The 20,741-nt window shown below is 47.2% G+C and overlaps 1 protein-coding gene across 6 annotated transcripts in view; it reads right to left on the reverse strand.

The window, feature by feature from the left end:
* The window catches only part of LOC122928315 (hyaluronan mediated motility receptor-like), a 74,206-nt gene that overhangs the window by 24,692 nt on the left and 28,773 nt on the right, over positions 1 to 20,741 (reverse strand). For 3 of the 6 annotated variants that reach the window (XM_044281045.1, XM_044281048.1, XM_044281047.1), the window contains 3 exons: positions 20,536 to 20,634; positions 3,374 to 3,462; positions 2,374 to 2,449 (listed from right to left, as the gene is read on the reverse strand). In XM_044281045.1, the coding sequence (XP_044136980.1) occupies positions 2,374 to 2,403 (30 nt within the window). In that variant the 5' untranslated portion in view covers positions 2,404 to 2,449; positions 3,374 to 3,462; positions 20,536 to 20,634. Of the gene's footprint in view, positions 1 to 2,373; positions 2,450 to 3,373; positions 3,463 to 3,690; positions 3,810 to 4,552; positions 4,724 to 20,535; positions 20,635 to 20,741 lie in introns of those variants that run through there. The other 3 variants (XM_044281046.1, XM_044281050.1, XM_044281049.1) reach the window with 3 other exon arrangements.

Consider the following 20,741-nt stretch of genomic DNA (forward strand, 5'->3'; position numbering starts at 1 on the left):
AACGCTAATTTCACATTTCCTCCCCTGGATCCTAAATGGACCCGGTCTATACCCCTTACTGTGAGGCCCCGCGGGTCAGACCCGTGAAACCTACGAAAATGCCGTGGAACTGCTTGCAATATATCCCAGTCCCTTTCAGGTATTGTTACAGCTGCTTTGATCTTATTCACATGTTCCAGAATGCGAACCTTAAGGGCCCTAGTCGTCATGCCAATATAAATCAATTGGCATGGACAGGTGATCAGGTATATAACTGCTTCAGTGTTGCAGTTAACATTGTGCAGGATCTTAAAGTTCCTGCTACCTGATGAGTTGCTGAAGGAGGAAGAACGGACCATATATTTACATGCTGTGCATGACCCACATGAAGAAGATCCCCATTTGGGACCCTTGCTGCCAAATATGCCACCCAAACCTTTGGGGACATAATGGCTTTTGGTCAGAATATCCCGTAAATTACGGGATCTTTTCCATGTAATCTGGGGATATGATGTCAAGCCAACTGCCAAGTCTCCGTCTGTTTGTAGTACTGGCCAATGTTTGCGCAGGACATACTGGATGAACCGCCATTTATGATTGAAGGGGGTGACAAAACGAACCTCAGAGTCCTTATTCTTTTTCTTTTTGATTTTACTTACCAGTAAAGAATCTCTTGTGGTATTTCTGGCTCTTTTGTAACCCTGCTGGATCATATGCGCGTGATACCCTCGATCAGAGAATCGCCGCGATAATACAGATGCCTGCTGTTCAAAATGTTCTTCAGTGGAGCAGATCCTGCGTGTCCGTAAAAATTGCCCTATGGGTATTGCCCGAATTGTTTTTGGATGGTGTGCAGAGGAGGCGTGGAGGAGGGCATTGACAGCCGTGGTCTTCCTAAAAAGGTCAGTAGACAAGAACCCATCAGACCCCTTACTGATCATTATATCCAAGAATTCAACCTTAGTAAGGCTGTATTTCCAAGTAAGCTTGATATTAAACTCATTAATGTTAAGGCGGCTCAGAAATTCCTCAAGTTCAGGGACCGAATCATGCCACAGGAAGAATACATCGTCTATATACCTAGACCATAGGAGTGCGGCGTCATATCCAGAGGTGTTGTGTACAACCTCTCTTTCCCCCAGCCCCATGAAAGATGGCGCCGCGCATCATGATGTCTCCGCGCCCACTACACTGGACCGCAGGTGCACACAATCCAGGTACCCCAATTGGACAGTCACATAGACTATATATACCCTGCTAATCTATTTCTTGACACCTCCTGACGAAGCCGCTCAGGCGAAACGCGCGTCGAGGTCTGCGCTTTAGGGGCTCACAATCATGGTCACCATGTCCTCAGGTACAGTTTTCGCTCAGTAGTATTTTACTGGGCGTACTCACGTTTGGTTTCAGCTGGCATCCACACTAGATCCATCATACTAGTTGTTGAGGGTGGTTTTATAGTGATATTTAGTGATCCTATCCATTATATTACCCATGCTGTACCCTTGCAAGTGTATATAGCATTATATTCTCCTTGCTGATGTGAGGCTCAGGTATGATCGGTAGTCCCCTTTGTTATTTGGGATATAGTCTCATGGTGGGCTGCTTACTTACTCAGTTTCCACTTCCCATGTACTAGTATACGGGATTCCGATCATCCATGTGCCAACACTATCTGCACCTGTGGATCATTTATGCTCAATCGCATGATTGTACATGACTCCATTTTTGTGTATGCCCCCATGGCTCTCTGAATACTGTCTTCCATCCTGTCTTTTCCCGTAATTATTAATTGAGAATAAAGTGATATTTTGATATACCCCTTCCACTTGGATTTTTTTGTTTGTAGTAAATTAAGTGAGCCTGGCGTAAACGGTGGAGCACCATCTTAGTCAATTTTGATATTGTCCTTGTATTAATTTGTATGCCATTTTTACTAGATTTGTAATAAATTATATTTTATATAATTATTGCACCCCCGTTTCATTATCTGCACAACTTGATTTTAGATCTCAAATAAAACAGGCGTTTATATGTCCGCCAAATAAATTTTTCATAATATGAAATCATAATTTTTATGATTTCATATCTTATATGAAATAAATACTTGACAACATGCTCGTCTGCAAGGGGTCTAAGGGCTTTTTCACACAAGCAAAAGCAATGCATGTAGCAGATGGCTACCACTTGGACTGAATCCTGACCCATTCATTTCAGTGGCTCTCTGCTCTGTACGTGCATGTTTGTTTTTCACATCCTTTGTGTTCAGGAACAAAAAAAAAAAAAAAGTACATATTGTGCTCTATATTGTGGGCTTCATAGAAGTGAATGGGGCTTGTGTGAAAAACAGAAGACATTTGGTAGATTATGAAAATACTTGGATGACCGCCTTACTTCTTTGTCCAGAGCTTTCTGTTTCTTCATGTCTCTCACGAATTCCACATCTCTATCAGGTTTGTCTCAGGTTTGGCTGTCAAAGAAATAATGTATAATTACAGTTTTCCCACTGATTCCTAGAATGATGGTAGAAATGCATGTGTATAGATGTTGACGGATTCATCTAGGAAGCCCATCTCATGCAGGGAGACAGTGTTCTATGTGTGCACTTCTCGCCTTGTTTTTAGGGATTGGTCTTGGTCCTCAGACCCTCACTTATTTAAACATTTGATAGGTCTTTGGCATATCAAAAGTTTTTGCACGTTAGAGACCCTTTAATAGTGATGGCCTATATTCAGGGTAGCTAAAATGTTTAATTAGTGGGGGTCTAACTTTGTATACTGTGAGGAGGCCACATCTCATCAAGCAAGCCTCCTCTAACATCTGATCGGAGGGGGTGTAGGGCCTTCGCTAATCAGATATTAATGACCCATCATGAGGATATGACACACAAAACCCCTTTAAAGCAAAGGTTTCCTTTATTCCCATAGGTCACACTATAGGATCAGTGTAGTTATTGAAGCCACCGCTGATCAGTAGCACATAGAAGCTGCACTCCCACCACAGCTACCAGGCATGTAATCTAGATTGTTTAGCTCTGGTTTAAGGCTGGGGCTGCAGGTGACATGAAAGTCACATCTTATGGTCAATGGAGCGGTGTGCAAGTCCTGGGTAATTGGCTGCAGGTCGCTTGGGATTGACATTCTTACTGTATCTCTGCAATCTATTTCTACAGCCAAATCTCAGCTCTAAAACTCATGTGACAGAAAATCCAAGACAAGTCACATATTTTTGGTTGCATGACCTTTCGGAGGCTTGCCGTCACAAGTCACTGTGCCTGGCCCTTTTAGGCTGGGGCTATGCGGTTATGTAACTACAAACCAATGTCATTCTTCAGCATATAGCCGTGTAACCAGAAACTGCATCTCACTGAAGGAAATCCAGAAGTTACACTTACTGTTGAACCAAGAGAAGAATGCTTTTTAAGGCGTGCTGGGGAAGTAGGTTCCTCATCTCGGTCCGAACTCTGACTTTCACCAGCCAAGTCTAAATGGTAAAAGTGAACACCTTTATTTTAAACATTCCAAGTTATATAAAAGTCAGCATATCTAGAATTTCCAGTATTTGAGGTTACTATATCTGCCACACCTAGCCAATACAAGCTTTGCAATCTTGGTCCTAAGGTACAGCTTTCTGTAAATCACAGGCAGGAGCTGCAGTCATAATTCTCCTAGTCCTATTCAGTAAACTTAAACAGGCATCCAGAACGCTTACCAAAAACTGTATCGGCATATACTCTTCTCGACATTGAAACTGACACAACTAAGAAAAAGCCATGTTATGTAAATCGAGGAAGTAGCAGGCGTCACTAAGATCTGCAGATCACATTTTTAAAGGGAGTCTGTCACCACATTTTAGCATGTTAGACCGTTAAAATAGGGTTATGTGATCCAGCCAGAACATAAAAAAGGTACCTTTGTGGTAGAAAACGGACTTTTCAATTTGCAGAAAACGAACTTATAAGATTATCTTCTGAGCCCTCTCAAGTGCCCAGGGCGGTCTCTCAATCCTCAGAGCCCCAGGCAGGCACCTCCTAAACGGCTGATAACTCCGCCCTCCGTGCGCCTCTGCCCGCCCGTTTACTCCCCTCCCCTGTCCTTTTCCACTGCGGCTGTGCGGTACAAATCGTAGCGGGCGCATGCGCAATAGGTATTGCGATTCCCTGCCAGGAGCAGGCATCGCATTGCGCATGCGCCCGCTACGATTTGGACCGCACAGCCGCAGTGGAAAGGGACAGGGGAGGGGAGTAAACGGGCGGGCAGAGGCGCACGGAGGGCGGAGTTATCAGCTGTTTAGGAGGTGCCTGCCTGGGGCTCCGAGGATTGAGAGACCGCCCTGGGCACTTGAGAGGGCTCAGAAGATAATCTAAGTTCGTTTTCTGCAAATTGAAAAGTCTGTTTTCTACCACAAAGGTACCGTTTTTATGTTCTGGCTGGATCACATAACCCTATTTTAACGGTCTAACATGCTAAAATGTGGTGACAGACTCCCTTTAAGCACCTAGCTCCAATCTGCAACACATGGGAGGGGCATAAAATCTAGGTTCAAAGCAAAGTTTTTTTTAACCACATGAAACCTCCAAAGATGTGGGATGATTGTGTGATGCCTCTTGTTCGTTGACTTGCCAGTTATCACCACTGGTCACAAACTGAGAGGGACAGAATTCTTGAACTAAGACCTTGGTTTATCACTGTGGAAGATCACTGCGCCTGGGCCGAGATGTCAGCACTGTTCAACGTTGCGTGTGCTAGTGGTTGGAAGAACAATGATAAATTGGTAATCCATAAGATAATTTTAAACATAATTACATAATTAAATCTGGGATAGAGATATATATCTATATATCTATATATATTTTATCAAAGCTAGATGGCTACAGAGGGGATGCCATGTATCTGGACAAAGGAATTCCTCCGTTTTGGATTTCCCACACTGAAGCATTCCAATTGCATCCAGATGCATATTATGAGGGTTTGGTTGTACAAGTGACACCCAGGGCTTTGCTAATAAAGTGAGGGTCATCTACCGCAGTGTTTCCCAACCAGTGTGCCTCTAGCTGTTGCAAAACTACAACTCCCAGCATGCCCAGACAGCCTTTGGTTGTGCGGGTGTTGAGGAAGGGTGGTAGATATGCATGCCTACTGGGGCATACATATATATATGTATTTGCGGTGCATAATCCCCTCAGAGGGCGATGTGCGCAGATGTGCCCAGCACCTGCGCCCATCTGCCTCTGATATTCCCCAGGGGCTCATTCATGCCCCTGTGGGGATTGATATATATGTGCCCCCTTGATATGTACCCCCTTGATATTGCCCCCTTTGATAAATATGTGCCCCCTGAAAATATATATATGCCCCTTGATATGTACCCCCTTGATATTGCCCCCTTTGATAAATATATGCCCCCATATATGCTTATAGATGTGCCCCAAGCATCTATAGGCATATATGCCGGAATCATGCTGCCTGCTGGAGGGGTGGAGGAGACCGACAGTTGGACAATCATGTCCAGCGTCGGCCTCTACAAAGGACAGAGGATCAATGAGATCCTCTGCCCTTTGTCACCATCTAAACCCTAAGTATCTCTATTAACCCCCCCCCCCCACTATCCCACCAACGAAACCCCATTAACCCCCACTATCCCACCAACGCTATTAACCCCCCACTATCCCACCAATGCTATTATCCCCTCCACTATCCCACCAACGCTAAGCCCCCCACTATACCCCCATTATAATAACCCCTTCCATACCCCCCATTATAATAACCCTTGCCCCTGGTTATTAGATTAACCCTTGCCATACCCTCATTCCCCTGGTTATATTAACCCCTGCCATACCCTCATTCCCTTGGTTATATCTGATTCCCCTGATTAACCCCTGCCATACCCCCATTCCCTTGGTTATCACCCCTGCATTGGTTTGTGGTCTGCTTTACCCCTGCACGACCACCGTTAACCCTCGTCGTGCCCCCTAGGGATAGAATATTAGTCAGGTGGGTGGGTTGTTATACCTGTATGTGTGTATTGTATAGTTAGTTTGTGGGTGGAATTTGGGAACGTGTAGTGTAGTTGAGTACTGTATATTTAGTGTTGTGTTGTCAGTATTGCGTGCGTAGTGTATTGTAATAAATACTGTGTTACTTGTACCCTTTGTAGTGTGTACTTGTTAGCGGTAGTAAGTAAGGCGCATGCAGCTAGTATAGTGATTAGTGTAAAGCATAGCGAAGATATTGTGTAATTGTTATATAAAGGTATAAATAGGCGGAGTCTCCACCAGGTGGCTCCTCCTATTTATGAATATTAATTATCGATATTCGCATAATATTGGTGATTAATATTCTCCCTTTACAGCGGGCATGCTGGGAGTTGTAGTTTTGCAACAGCTGGAGGCACACTGGTTGGGAAACACTGCTCTATCGTTTGGAGGTGGAGGATGACTCGGATACCACCACGAGTTACATCTTCTCATTCTTTTACCCATAGACTAAACGTTAAGATTTGGGGCATTGCAGAGAACATGGTCAGATACCTTGTTTTGGAATCTTACAAAATTCTGCCATGAAACTGAAGAGACAGCAAGAGGAACACAGAGGTGAACCTCTGGACGTTCTGATTAGAAGAATGGAACATCATGATTGATTCTACACTGCAAGTGAAATTTGACATCACATCCCATGCTTAATATTCTCCCATTACATTGGCGAGCCAGGCCCACTGCGTGGATTTTGCGTTTGTTTTTGGTTTTAAGGCTGAGGGTCGCTGGTACTGTGAATTATCGGGCAGGAGAGACGCGGTCAGCGGAGTGTCTGAGCGTCTAGGACCCGATAATTGGACAGGAGAAGCGATACTTCCCTTACAGTACCAGAAATAAAACAAAATCTTTTGCAGAGAATCTATAATCTGTGTACTAATATTTTTGTATTTGCTTTACACGTCACCGTCGCTGGGGTGTGAAGAAGGATACGTCACGGAAAGAGATCCATCTTCGTTGGAGGTACATAGAAGTCCGGCTGGTCGGGAAGAAGCGTTCCGGAAGAAAAGGACTTCTTTCAAGCAGCTGCAAGGGACGGGAAAGTACAGCACCAACAAGAAGATGGAGGCTCAGAAAAATGTGAGTATGAACTTCTCCACACTCCAACACTTAGCCAAAAATAGCACTTTTAATCCCATTGTTCCTACTACATACAAATCCGCTGAGCTGCTGTGGTCCGCTTTACTGGACCAGGCTTACGCTCATCACCGGGTTTGTATTAGTAGGAGTGTCTTCAATAAGACCACCAAACGCCTCCAAATGCTAGCCAAATTGGTTCTTTCCTATGAGGATACCATTTGGAAGGCGGAACACAGAGACACTTACCAGCACAAGAAAGGCAGGGGAGGTTGCGGACAAGGCAAACTTCCACTGCAATTGTTGTGTTGATAACTGTAAAAGAATTCACACACTAGAGGTTCAATTACATGAGGAAGCCCAGTGTACAGTCGAGAGGGGAAGAGAAATCTGTGTGTTAGAGTCGAGACTCTCGGATAAGGACAGTCTCTACTCTGACATGGACAGAGAGCTACTCCGGCTGTACACTGAGATTAATCAGTATAGGAACAATACGGTATCTACGGATGCCCTGATTGTTCAGATAAGGGAGGACCTGGCTGCAAAGACACAAACCATTGCAGACTTGCAGCGGGCAATCTCCAATTTGTCCAGGCCTAGTACCAACGGTATGGTGCCCACGAAACAAGTTTGTGTTTCGGGAACGGCACAGGAGGAGACAGCGGCGACAGCGCCAAGGTCTTAGACGGATAATACATCCGCAGTGGTAGACACTAGGGGACATGTGGAGCGGTCACTACGATTCACCCCGACACCCGGGGAGAATAGGAGTAGCAACCGTTACCAGCAACAGGACAACGGTTGGGGAGAGGAGAGTGGAGGATATTCTGCTTCCAATCCGCCAACACGTCCGGAAAAACAGGGAGATGTATCCTAACCATTCAAGTATGGAAAGGATAAACTTCCTGTTACGGATCTGCAAGGAGATCCCGAAATATGATCCCCATGTAGATCCGTTCGCTTCATGCGATATTTTCGAAGGTCACTGTAACAAATATTCAGTGGCTCCGGAATATCGCATGGAGCTGTTCAGATTATGGTTACCAACACACCTTAATCAAAGGTATGAGGTAACGGGGAGGATGCAACCCACGAATGGCCAGTTTCATGATGAGGAAGAACGTCTCTCCATACTCACGAGACTGGCCACGGGTCACTGGGATGTCACTCCAGAGGTCCTGTCAAAATTCAAGCCTACTATACATGATGAACCCTTGTCATTGTGTAGTCTGTTTGAAGCAATGTACAGGAGGGTTACCAAAGATCAGGGTATTGGGATTCCACAAGGCATGGTGCGCATGTTTGTGGAAAAATTCCCATATCTTGATACTGCAATCCGGCTGAGTGCAGCTAGGGAGCCATCCCTCACGGACGCAGCCATGATTATTCAGCAGTGTAGACAAGACATACTGCTCAGTAAGAGGTCTGTGAAAGTGAGGGAGCGTGTGTCTGTATACGGTAGGTCACAAGACGACCGGGTACAACACACGAGGTATACATCCACCGTTCGCCCCACCGTTGGAAAGGGCAGGAAACTTTCGTTGTTTCCTGTGCTTACAAGAGGGGCATATAAAAAGAAATTGTCCACAGTGGTTAAACATTAACCGGACAAATTCGGATAAAAATTGCAATAATAACGGTTTCAGGATGAAACCCAATTTTGCCAGGCCTGTGGGGGGACAGGGTGATATGAATCTGGGACATTCATCAGGGCAAGCACCAAAATGCTTGGCGGTCATGAATGTCCCAGGGGGCGTGGAATCAAGAGATTCCACACCTAAGGATCAGGAACAGAGCGCAAGAGTGGCAGTATGTACCACACAAGTACCTACTGGGAGTCTGGTGGATATCGAATGAGGATTAGGGGTCCCTAAAGAGTTGGCACCAGTATGTCCAATCATACTGGATCCTTCAGGGAGACCCCATATAAAAGCCACGATAAAAGATAAAGAAACGGAAATCATGCTTGATACTGGGGCGGAAATTTCCATTACCAATATCAAGCATGATCTACTCCCCAACAGCCCTCAGTGTGTGGTGATCGGATTTGATCACCAACAAGGGGGGGTGAAGGCCCACAGAATTGATGAGGTAATCATTCAGATTACCAGGTGCACTACCCTCAGGATACCCATGTGGTATTACCCCGGTTCTGATAACATTATCGGAACCGATGTAATGACACAAAATGGGTGGATCCTGGATCTGGCAAATTGCATTGTGTGGAGAGGTCCCAGACGAGCCAAGGTGTTTGTCATTCAACGCCAGTATCTGGGACCACCTTTGCCAGCAGTAGATAACTCTACTGATGTGCTGGAACACAAGTGGCCTGAGGTCTCACACAATCCAGACCTTGAGCCTATTGTGTATAAGCACCCTGATCTGTGGGCCCAAAGTAAGAATGACTGTGGCAGACTGATTGGCGTTTTGGTAGACAGAGGGTCCTGACCCTCCACCTCAACGCCAATATCGATTTCCACCAGAGGCCACCCATTCAATTATGGACACAATCCTTGAATTGAAGACTAGGGGTGTGGTCATTGAGGGCAACTCAAAGTGCAACAATGCCCTCTGGCCAGTTAAGAAAAAGGACACGAATGCATGGAGGCTGACCATAGACCTCCGTGTCCTTAAATACACCCCAATGTCAGCCCCGGTGGTGGCCCAAACTCCCGACATCATGGCCAGAATAAGTGGCGAAAGCCGCGTATTCTCGACCATCGATGTTGCCAACGGGTTCTTCTCCATCGAACTCACGGAGTCGTGTCGGTACAAATTTGCCTTCACGGTGGGGGACAAAGCGTACATGTTTGCGGTACTGCCCCAGGGGTTCCATAGCAGCCCCACGTATTTCCATCAGGCATTGGCGGCTGTTCTCACGACCGGAATGCCTTTTACAATACGTGGACGACTTGCTTTTGCATACAGAAACCATGGAGGAACACTTGGTTCTGTTGAAAGAGCTGCTAGGACTCCTGGCAAAGTCAGGACTCAAACTGAGTCCCCATAAGGCAAATCTGGCTAAAGCAGAGGTAACTTTCCTTGGGGTCCAAATTTCCTGTGGAACCAAAGGTATCATGACTGCCCGTGTGGAAGCCATGGTAAAGTTACCCAGGCCTGGCACCCTTCAGGATTTGAGAAAATTCCTGGGGGTCGCCAACTTCATGAGGGAGTTCATAGAGGATTTCGCGGCCAAAGCGAAACCTCTCTACGAACTCCTTCGGGGAGAGGAACCCTCAATCAAAGGATGGTCCGATGCGCAGGAAGAGGCCTTTTCAACCCTGAAAAGGGACCTCTCCTCGGCGCCTGTGTTGGCCACTCCACATTCAGATGGGGAACTGGCCATACAGGCGCATGCAGGGATCGAGTCTATTGCAGCGGTCCTGGTACAGAAAGTAGGCTACGAGACCAGACCGCTGGGATACTTCTCCAGGCTGCTTTCGCCCGTCGAACGAGGGTTCGATGAATGCGCCAAGCAATTGGCAGCCATACACTATGCTGTTAAGACCACTGAGCATATTGTTGGTTTCCGGCCCCTCACTTTGCAGACTCCACATTCACCGTTGACCCTTTTGCTCCGTGATACTCTCCCTGGAGTCTCCCAACAGAGATTCGGGAGATGGATCATGGATCTCAGCGGCCGGAATCTGCAGGTGGACCACAAGGCCAAGTATGTTCTGTCCCAGTTGCTTAACCTGACTGGAACTGAACATGACTGTGGCCAACCGGTAATGGACGACTCTCCACAGATGTTCAGGACTGACAAGCATCCAGATGACAGTCATCTTTGTTGATGGCTCTCGGTTCTATCTGGATGGGGAATATGTCACAGGTTTTGCTGTGCTGGATGAGACCACTGGTACCCAGAGTCTTGTCCGGTTACCGGGTCACATGTCAGCACAGCGGGCAGAGCTGGAGGCTGTTAAAGAGGCTCTGCTTCTTCACCCTCCAGGGAAACGAACTATATATAGCGACAGCTCATATGTAGTTCGCTCCCTCACATTGCACCTGGACGTTTGGAAGAGAAGAGGATTTGTGGACAGCCAAAACAAACCTCTGGCTCATGTGTCAGTCCTGAAGGAGCTGTGGGAGTGGGGTATGGCACACGTGGCGGAAACAGCCATCATAAAAATCCCGGCGCATCAAAAAGGGGATGAACCTTTGACAATAGGGAACAACCAGGCAGACGAACTGGCAAAACTAGCAGCAGTATCTGGGACCTTTAGGGAACCAGGCACTGAGCCACTGCCCGCATTCCGGATTGCAGCACATACCCATCTGAGTGACAGCCCGGTGTCATTCGAGGAGGAACAAGCTAAGGATCCTCTTCTAATGACACATATGCAAGTACCACAGCATCCCTGGTCCTTACATCAGGGGATCCTGTGTTACGACACCGGTACACGGTCGCTTCCTCTCCCGGTGGTTCCACAGCATCTGCAAGCAGAGCTGACATGGTTGAACCACCAAATGTTTGGACATCTTGGCCGGAATAAGCTCTTGCCTCTCCTGAGAGACAAATTGTACTGGCCCGGAATGTCCAACACAGTAGAGGAGGTTACGCAACAGTGCCTGGTGTGTGCTCAGGTTAACCCAAGGGCATCTGCCTTGAAGCCAGTGTTACAGCGGGTTCCTCCTGCTGATGGTCCATGGTCCGCTATCCAAATTGATTTCATCGGACCTTTGCCAACTGGGAGTCGTAACTGTCGTTACGCCCTGGTGGTAGTGGATGTCTTCTCGAAGTAGGTAGAAGCCATCCCTACTGTCAATGATTCGGCCTCCACCACTGCCCGTGTTCTCTGGGAACAAGTTCTGTCACGATGGGGGTTACCCAGATTGATAGAATCCGACAGAGGGACCCATTTCACGGGTAAGGTCATGAAAGCGCTTTGTGGTCTCCTAGACAAAGCAAAGGTTTCATGTCCCTTATCACCCTCAGTCAGCGGGCATCGTGGAGCGGATGAACCGGACCATCAAAACCCGGCTTTCCAAGGCACTGCTGGAGACAGGTTCCTCTTGGGTAACCTCCCTTCCAGCTGTGCTAATGGGTATCCGAGCCACAGAGGCCTCTAGTACCGGTATCTCCCCATTTGAACTCATGACCGGACGTAAGATGCCCCTATGTCTACCAAACAAACCCCAAGTGTCGGAGCCCACGAAGAACGCCATCGCCAGGGACTTGTTGTTGGGAGTTACTGCCTCATGCAGCTATACGGTTACACAAACCGTATCTACAGGGGGAAACACCTATGCCCTCTGTAGGAGAAATGGTAATGGTGAAAGTCTTTCGTCGGGCCGGCCCATGGGACGCAAACTGGGAAGGACCATACAAGGTCCTTGAAGTGATGGGGGACACCATGCTGAATGTACAAAGGCCTATCACGAGCAAGAAGAAATCCCGTAGACGCCAGGAAGTTTTTTGGATTCACATCGACCAGGCCAAAGCCACCCGAGCCTCCCCAACTCAATAACGAAGACCGTTCCGAGTTGGGTGAGGGGGGGGGGAGGGAAGGGCTTGGTGGGTCAAATGTGAATCCAATACACTTAACACATTCCATCTCATTGCAGAACACGAGAGAGACACTCCATGGGACCACACTGCCAGGGAAGAGCTAGGCATTCTCTGAATGGGATACGTATCCAGCTTGTGACACTAGTGGTAAGCATGTTGATGGCGGGCTCAGCCTCTTCAGGGGAGGACCTGGGGACTAATATTGGTATGGCCAGCATACCACTTGATGGACCCGGCCTTTTAATGGTGGAATGTTTGGGTGGCAGAATCCTGGAACCATACGAGAACGTTACCTTTACACCAGGTCAATGGTATCTGTATGGTTTCCAGAGAGGGTTTTGCCAACTGTGTAATTCAGCATTATACCCCGGTGGAGAATGTGTCTGCCATACAACATGACTTGCACGCTCTCTGTCTCAAGGAATACAGGCATTTTCAGGACTTGGACCCTGTACCTATCAAATCCTTAAGATGGGTATCTAGGAATCCACACTTGCACCCTTACCAGCAAGTGAGAGCCAACACTACCACAGTGTTGTGTACAAAGGAGGGTTTACTGAGTCCTGAAGATGTCACTGGGGCAGAGTACAGCGGTTGGTATATCCTGAACGCTACCTTCCTAGGGAAGGATAGCAGAAACGGGTTGAGGGTTAGGACATATTTCGATAGGCCCATTCCGGTAAAAGGCACCCTGAAGGCTTATTGTATGTTGAGGGATTCCCAGATGATTATCACCAGGGAATCCAGTTATGTACAGGGACATGTATCCACAGATTACTTGCGAACCAGCATAATGATGCTAAAGTTAAACTGCAGTGACTCTGATCAGGCCATCTGGAATGATCAGAGTGGTCCGGTAAAACTGGAGGGTTTGTATCGAGCCACAGTTTTAAAGGCACGGACTGATGCCAAGGACCCAAGGTATGCACAGTTAAAGGGGTCTCCATCCATACGGTCTTTCATGATTACGATCATGAGACAACTGCGTTCCTGAGGTGACTGGATACTATTTTGTCACCTATGCCCACTGGGAACAGGATACCCAGATGGTGATGTTGGACACTAATCCCTGGAGGTGGGATTTAGTATGCAATGGGGTGGACACCCCTACAGTGGATGTATGGATGGATGGTACCCCTATGACTGAGGAATACCGGGGTAGGTATGTGTCTTCCGATTGGACAGACCCCAGGGGCAGGGACATTAACTTTGACATCAATATAGATGGTTCATTCAAGTGGCCTTTTTGCGAGGCAGCCGACGAAGGGTGCTGGACCTTTACTCAATGGGTCTATCTGTCTCAAACCAAACCCGTAGGGAAACTAGTGTTACAGGCTGGAGAAGACGAACAATGGTATCCATTCAAAGGACGGGGACGGGTCTGTGTTACGGTAGTAAGGGTCCCCTACGAAACAGAAGGTCTCCAACCCGTAAGACCACATTCAGACTCTTGCACCACCCCTATCCATCAATTGGCAGACCCTGTAGCTCCTCAACTGTCATCCCCCTGGAAGATCATCACGGAGGCAAAATTCATCCTGTTTACCTGGAGAATTTCCGTAGATGACTTCCGAGTTGATCACTGGGATCACAGGTGTGAGGAGTTCGTTAGGAACCAAATTGACATGGTAAGAGGTTGGATAGAGGCGGGGCAAGGTCAGGAAAGATGACTCTCGACTCAGGAAGAACAGGGGGAGGAGAGACCTGGTGGCTATGGGACTTGGCGGAGGTGCCTTGGGAGTGGGTGCCCTGAACACTATGGATATGGAAGTCCTGAGAAGTAAGCTTGGGGAGGTTGCGCAACACGCCGGGGAAGGATTCAAGACCCAGATTGATGTAGACCACGTCTTAGAGGGTTTACAACACTCGCACATTGATGCCACTACCTCTCTATCTTCTGCTATACGTGAGAAGTTTAGGAGGTTAGTTGTGGGTCTTTTGGAGGAGCAGGATCGGGCTCAGCTTGCTCTGGCGTGTACGCAGGTCCAAAGTGAACTTTCGGACAACCTTAAACATATTGTCACGGCACTTCACAACGGCCACTTCCCATTCAACCTCCGTCAGCGAATAAGTCCACCGATTTCTCCTTTTGCCATTAATCACACCAACTGGTGGGTGGTTCAGTGGCATGGATGTAAATATTTAACCTGCACTGCTTCGTCCCTGGCACCTGTATCCGGTCGCATCAGACAAGGATACAGTGTCATCAATCTAGGAACGATGATTAACAACCAGACGGTGCTTCATCCCCAGCTCCCCTCGGGTGTTCTAACCCATGAGGAGGGCCATCCCTCTTTGTTTGATACAGAGGGATGTCGGATAAGGGAGAATGCCATCCTCTGTCAGGGTAGTCGGGAGCGGATGCTCAGACACCAGTGTTGGCACACCGAGGGGTCCTGTGAGATGAAGGCCAACCCAATGCCCTCATCCTCTTTGAAATATTTGGGGCAGGGGTATTGGTACCAAGGGAGTGATCCATCATATGCAATTTTTGGGCTTAACTGCACCGAACGAGGAACACTCCACCCCGGAGCGTACTGCACCCTTAGTCCCGTTTTAGGTTTGAACGTCGCAGAGCAGCAGGGAAGAACCCCGATTACCCCAGAGAAAAGACTTGACATCCGCCCCGATGTTCCTGTAAGACTTCAGAAGATTCCTCTTGGGTTCGGCAAAGAACTTAGACATCTCCTGATGGATTTCAGCCAAGAGGAAGAGATCATACAACGTCTTCGGGAGACGGAGAAGCAAGCCACCATTCAACTCACACATGACAGAACAAAGATTATCGCGGTTGCCACAGCATTGGACAAGGACTCAAAGGTTTCGTGGTGGGAGAGTCTTTTCGGATACAGTCCTAAGGCAACGTCAGATTGATGTAGACCACGTCTTAGAGGGTTTACAACACTCGCACATTGATGCCACTACCTCTCTATCTTCTGCTATACGTGAGAAGTTTAGGAGGTTAGTTGTGGGTCTTTTGGAGGAGCAGGATCGGGCTCAGCTTGCTGTCAGAACAAAGATTATCGCGGTTGCCACAGCATTGGACAAGGACTCAAAGGTTTCGTGGTGGGAGAGTCTTTTCGGATACAGTCCTAAGGCAACGTCATTTTTCAATTTATTGATACACCCGGTGATAGTGCTTCTGGTTCTGGTTGGACTCATGTACCTTGGACTATGGTGGATGTATCGGAGAGTCAAGAGACTAACGGACCAACTAAACCAGAACCAGACGGCACTTCATGAAGTTAACTGCCGAAGGCCCAGGGCTTGACTTCACAAGAAGTCCTGAGGCCTAATCACCCAAAGGACAGGACAATTGGACTGAACTCTTGGGTTTGGGGGGGGGGGGGGGGTTATTGTGTAAATAGGTGGTGTGAATGGGGATAGAATAGGGCACGATAGGGACAGGCCCCCTCTGGTTGCCATTTGCCACTTTGACCCCTGAACGGTAAGGATCACGAGGGAAAACCTGGATGTGTAGTGTAACGGAGGTATTCCCGTTGTTAGAATTTAGGTACCGTGACATCACCTCTATTGAAGAAAGATCTGACCTGCCTCGTAAAGACAGATTCAGCTGTCCATGGGAGAACCGCACCCATCCTTCGATCAAGATGGAACAAGACATGACGCAAAATGGAGACTGAGACTAAGGGTGGACCCACTCCAGATTCCTTGGGCGTGGACGACACCTGAAGATCGGCAGCAATTGCCGAGAGACAGCGAGGGTGTGGTCATTCTAAACTTCAGGAGTGACCGACACCGGAAGAATGAGAGAAAGACCAGTCAGACTGCGAGGTACAAGCCACTCCGGAAGTCCAGAAAGATGACAGTAGGAGGGGCTGACACCGTAACAATCAAGGCAGAAGAGTTCCTGGGAAAAGAAGACGACGGTGTATCCTGTGGATGGAGGAGTCGGTTACAGTGAAGGGCAGGTCAAAGGAAGTTGTTGGGTTAGATGATGTCTAGGTACCTAAGAGACAGGGTGCACTCCGGTTTTCCTGGACCATCACCGAGGATGGGGTTGAAGGGGACAAAGATGCCTCCATCTGATATACTGATATTCCCCAGGGAATATTCCCCAGGGGCTCATTCATGCCCCTGTGGGGATTGATATATATGTGCCCCCTTGATATATATATGCCCCCTTAATATGTACCCCCTTGATATTGCCCCCTTTGATAAATATGTGCCCCCTTGATGTGCCCCCTGAAAATATATATATGCCCCTTGATATGTACCCCCTTGATAAATATATGCCCCCATATGTACTGTCCGTTCATATATGCTTATAGATGTGCCCCAAGCATCTATAGGCATATATGCCGGAATCATGCTGCCTGCGTCGGCCTCTACAAAGGACAGAGGATCAATGAGATCCTCTGCCCTTTGTCACCATCTGTCCAGCGTCGGCCTCTACAAAGGACAGAGGATCAATGAGATCCTCTGCCCTTTGTCACCATCTCCGATCGATGTAATTACAGCGCCGGAGGTAGGCGTCCGCTTCACAGGCTGGAGGATCAAAGGATCCCCCCCCCCTGGAAGCGCGTTCCGAGATCCTCGGGCCGGCGCGGTGACGTCACATCACCGCGCCGGCCCACGTGCTCAGGCCGGCCGTGCGCATGCGCACGGCGGCAAATGGGGAACTGCGAGCGGGCGCCGCCAAGTTTAAATAGGCGGGCGGCGCTCCGCTCAGCAGTCGAAGAGAGCCGGCCGCCCACCCTACCTGGAGGATCATCCCCTGGACTGACGAGCCCCCCCTGGACAACGAGCAAAACCCTAAGTATCTCTATTAACCCCCCCCCCCACTATCCCACCAACGAAACCCCATTAACCCCCACTATCCCACCAACGCTATTATCCCCTCCACTATCCCACCAACGCTAAGCCCCCCATTATAATAACCCCTTCCATACCCCCCCATTATAATAACCCTTGCCCCTGGTTATTAGATTAACCCTTGCCATACCCTCATTCCCCTGGTTATATTAACCCCTGCCATACCCTCATTCCCTTGGTTATATCTGATTCCCCTGATTAACCCCTGCCATACCCCCATTCCCTTGGTTATCACCCCTGCATTGGTTTGTGGTCTGCTTTACCCCTGCACGACCACTGTTAACCCTCGTCGTGCCCCCTAGGGATAGAATATTAGTCAGGTGGGTGGGTTGTTATACCTGTATGTGTGTATTGTATAGTTAGTTTGTGGGTGGAATTTGGGAACGTGTAGTGTAGTTGAGTACTGTATATTTAGTGTTGTGTTGTCAGTATTGCGTGCGTAGTGTATTGTAATAAATACTGTGTTACTTGTACCCTTTGTAGTGTGTACTTGTTAGCGGTAGTAAGTAAGGCGCATGCAGCTAGTATAGTGATTAGTGTAAAGCATAGCAAAGATAGTGTAATTGTTATATAAAGGTATAAATAGGCGGAGTCTCCACCAGGTGGCTCCTCCTACTTATGAATATTAATTATCGATATTCGCATAATATTGGTGATTAATATTCTCCCTTTACAGCGGGCATGCTGGGAGTTGTAGTTTTGCAACAGCTGGAGGCACACTGGTTGGGAAACACTGCTCTATCGTTTGGAGGTGGAGGATGACTCGGATACCACCACGAGTTACATCTTCTCATTCTTTTACCCATAGACTAAACGTTAAGATTTGGGGCATTGCAGAGAACATGGTCAGATACCTTGTTTTGGAATCTTACAAAATTCTGCCATGAAACTGAAGAGACAGCAAGAGGAACACAGAGGTGAACCTCTGGACGTTCTGATTAGAAGAATGGAACATCATGATTGATTCTACACTGCAAGTGAAATTTGACATCACATCCCATGCTTAGGGACGCAAACCATGTCTACACAAACCTTCAGAAGGTGTTTTCATGACATCATGCTACAAGCCAGATGCCCATCTACAGGTGGTCCATTGACCTCATGCCACAGCTCAAGGCAATCATGGTTCACAGTAAGACAGCAATGGATGTGCATCTTACGCAATCAGTCCTGCTTGTGTCGCTAACACAATGATATTCAGATTGGTTTGGCGAACACTTGGGCAACATCATGAAGAGGTCTTCACATGGGTCCTACTCCTGGGACTATGGTGTGGCATAATGTAAGGCAGCTAGATCCCTCAAATTTTCATTCCATGTACACTTATAGCTTGACGTTACATTGATCATGGAACCAATGATACGGCCACTTCTGCAATGTGTCCCAGGAGCCATTATTCAATGGGACAACACTATGCTGCATGTTGCTTGTGCTACTGTGAGCAGCCTGCATGGCCTAAACGTGCTACCATAGCCTGCATAGTCTCTGGACTTGTCTCCATCGAGCACAGGTGGGCTGTCATTGGCCAGCAATTAAGGGAAGCTGCCAGCAGCAGTTCTTGACGATTTGCATGCCCATGTGCATTCAGTGTGGCCCAGCTTTCCTCAGACAACCATAAAAGGGTTTGTCTCACTTCAGCAAATAGCATTTATCATGTAGAGGAAGTTAATACAAATCCTGTACTAATGTATTGCTATTATCCAGATTGCCTTCTTTTGCGGGCTGGATTTATTTATCCATCACAGTATCCACTTCTCATTTCCATGGTTAACCACCCTGCAATCCATCAGTGGTGGTCATGCTTGCACACAAAGAAAAAACTGGCCCATGTGAGCTCCCACAGTCCTGGGTACCAATTAGGCCGTCACTTTTTCTTAGTGTCCAAGCACGACCACCGTGCAGTGTATAATTTGATGGAAATTTGAATCCAGCCAGCAGACTGGGCAATAAGCATAATCACATACATTAGTATTAACTTTGTCTACATTATAAATGCCACTTGCTAAAGTGAGACAATCCCTTTAATATAATTGATTAAAGGCTTGTAAGTGCGTGTAGTTCTGCACGTGGTGCTCACACTCTGTACAACATAAAATCAAGATGTTGGATTCCATTTTCTTCATTGTAATTTTATTAGCAATTCTACTGATCCTGGGATTTCCATAACTCCATGACCAGAACTGTAGATGTACAGAGCAGCTGTCGAGAGGTGGGAGAGCACACATTAATATAGCACCAGACTCAAAACTACACTGTTTCCCATCAAATTGTATTGGAATAACGGCCAACACTTTTTTTATGCCGTTTCTGCCAATACTACAACAGACTGTCCCTATAATAGGCCATAATAATTAAGGGAGAAAAATCAGGTGGCAAATTCACATAACGTGGAACCCATGGCAGAAATAAGAGACTGACCCTCTGATCTCTGCTGCGTATCTAAACACAGATTAGAGCCATTCAAAAGGGACTCCTCCATATGTGACTACCCAGCCGTGCATATCTGGAATCCAAAAGGATTCCTATTAAAAGGGTAACTCATGTTTTCATAAAATGCTGCAGCAGCATTATCCATAAAGCAATCTTTAGTTTCTTCACATGCCACTGTTTTCCTTGAGTTTTTCCCCTAGTTACAGCTGTTTAAACATTGACAATATGAGGACCTTTTCAAGATGGCTCCTCTGCCAGTTTTGAGGCCAAAACTGCCTTCCCTCACTTCACAAACAATTGCTGTAGCCAGCAGCTCCCTGCCAGCCAATCAGATTGGACTACTGAGAGACACACCTCCTCACTCTGAAGCCCAATGCAGGCATGCAGTGTGAAGGACCGCCCCTCTGCCTTCCTAGCCAGAGACAGATGAGCCATAGCAATGGCCTTTTAAGGGAGCAGTGGAAAGGGACAGAGGACAATAATGAAAGCTGGTATTATAAAGTAATTACAGAACTTTTGGCAAACACTGACAGACTAACTCAGGTATACATGCCTAACTCTAATAAACTAGCAAATAAAAACAAAACATGAGAGAGTTGGCCTTTAAAGATCAGTGGAACCCTGAGCACCTGTGGAATATCAGTGAAAACCTGCCATGTGAGATACATACCTTTTTTTGCTCTAAAGCGTTGAGATTTTTCAAATGAAACTGGTCCTTTAAGACTATCTGAAAGCTTCACATCGTAAGATCCTGGAGCTGGAGCACAGCCTATAAACACAGCACATCGTTAGCTAGGCAGCCAGAACAATGTCCTTTATAAAATATACTACAGCCTAGAGGATTATTATGTTATTATGCAATACAGCTTTAAATTT

Source organism: Bufo gargarizans, chromosome 2 (assembly GCF_014858855.1).
Source record: "Bufo gargarizans isolate SCDJY-AF-19 chromosome 2, ASM1485885v1, whole genome shotgun sequence".
NCBI lineage: Eukaryota > Metazoa > Chordata > Amphibia > Anura > Bufonidae > Bufo > Bufo gargarizans.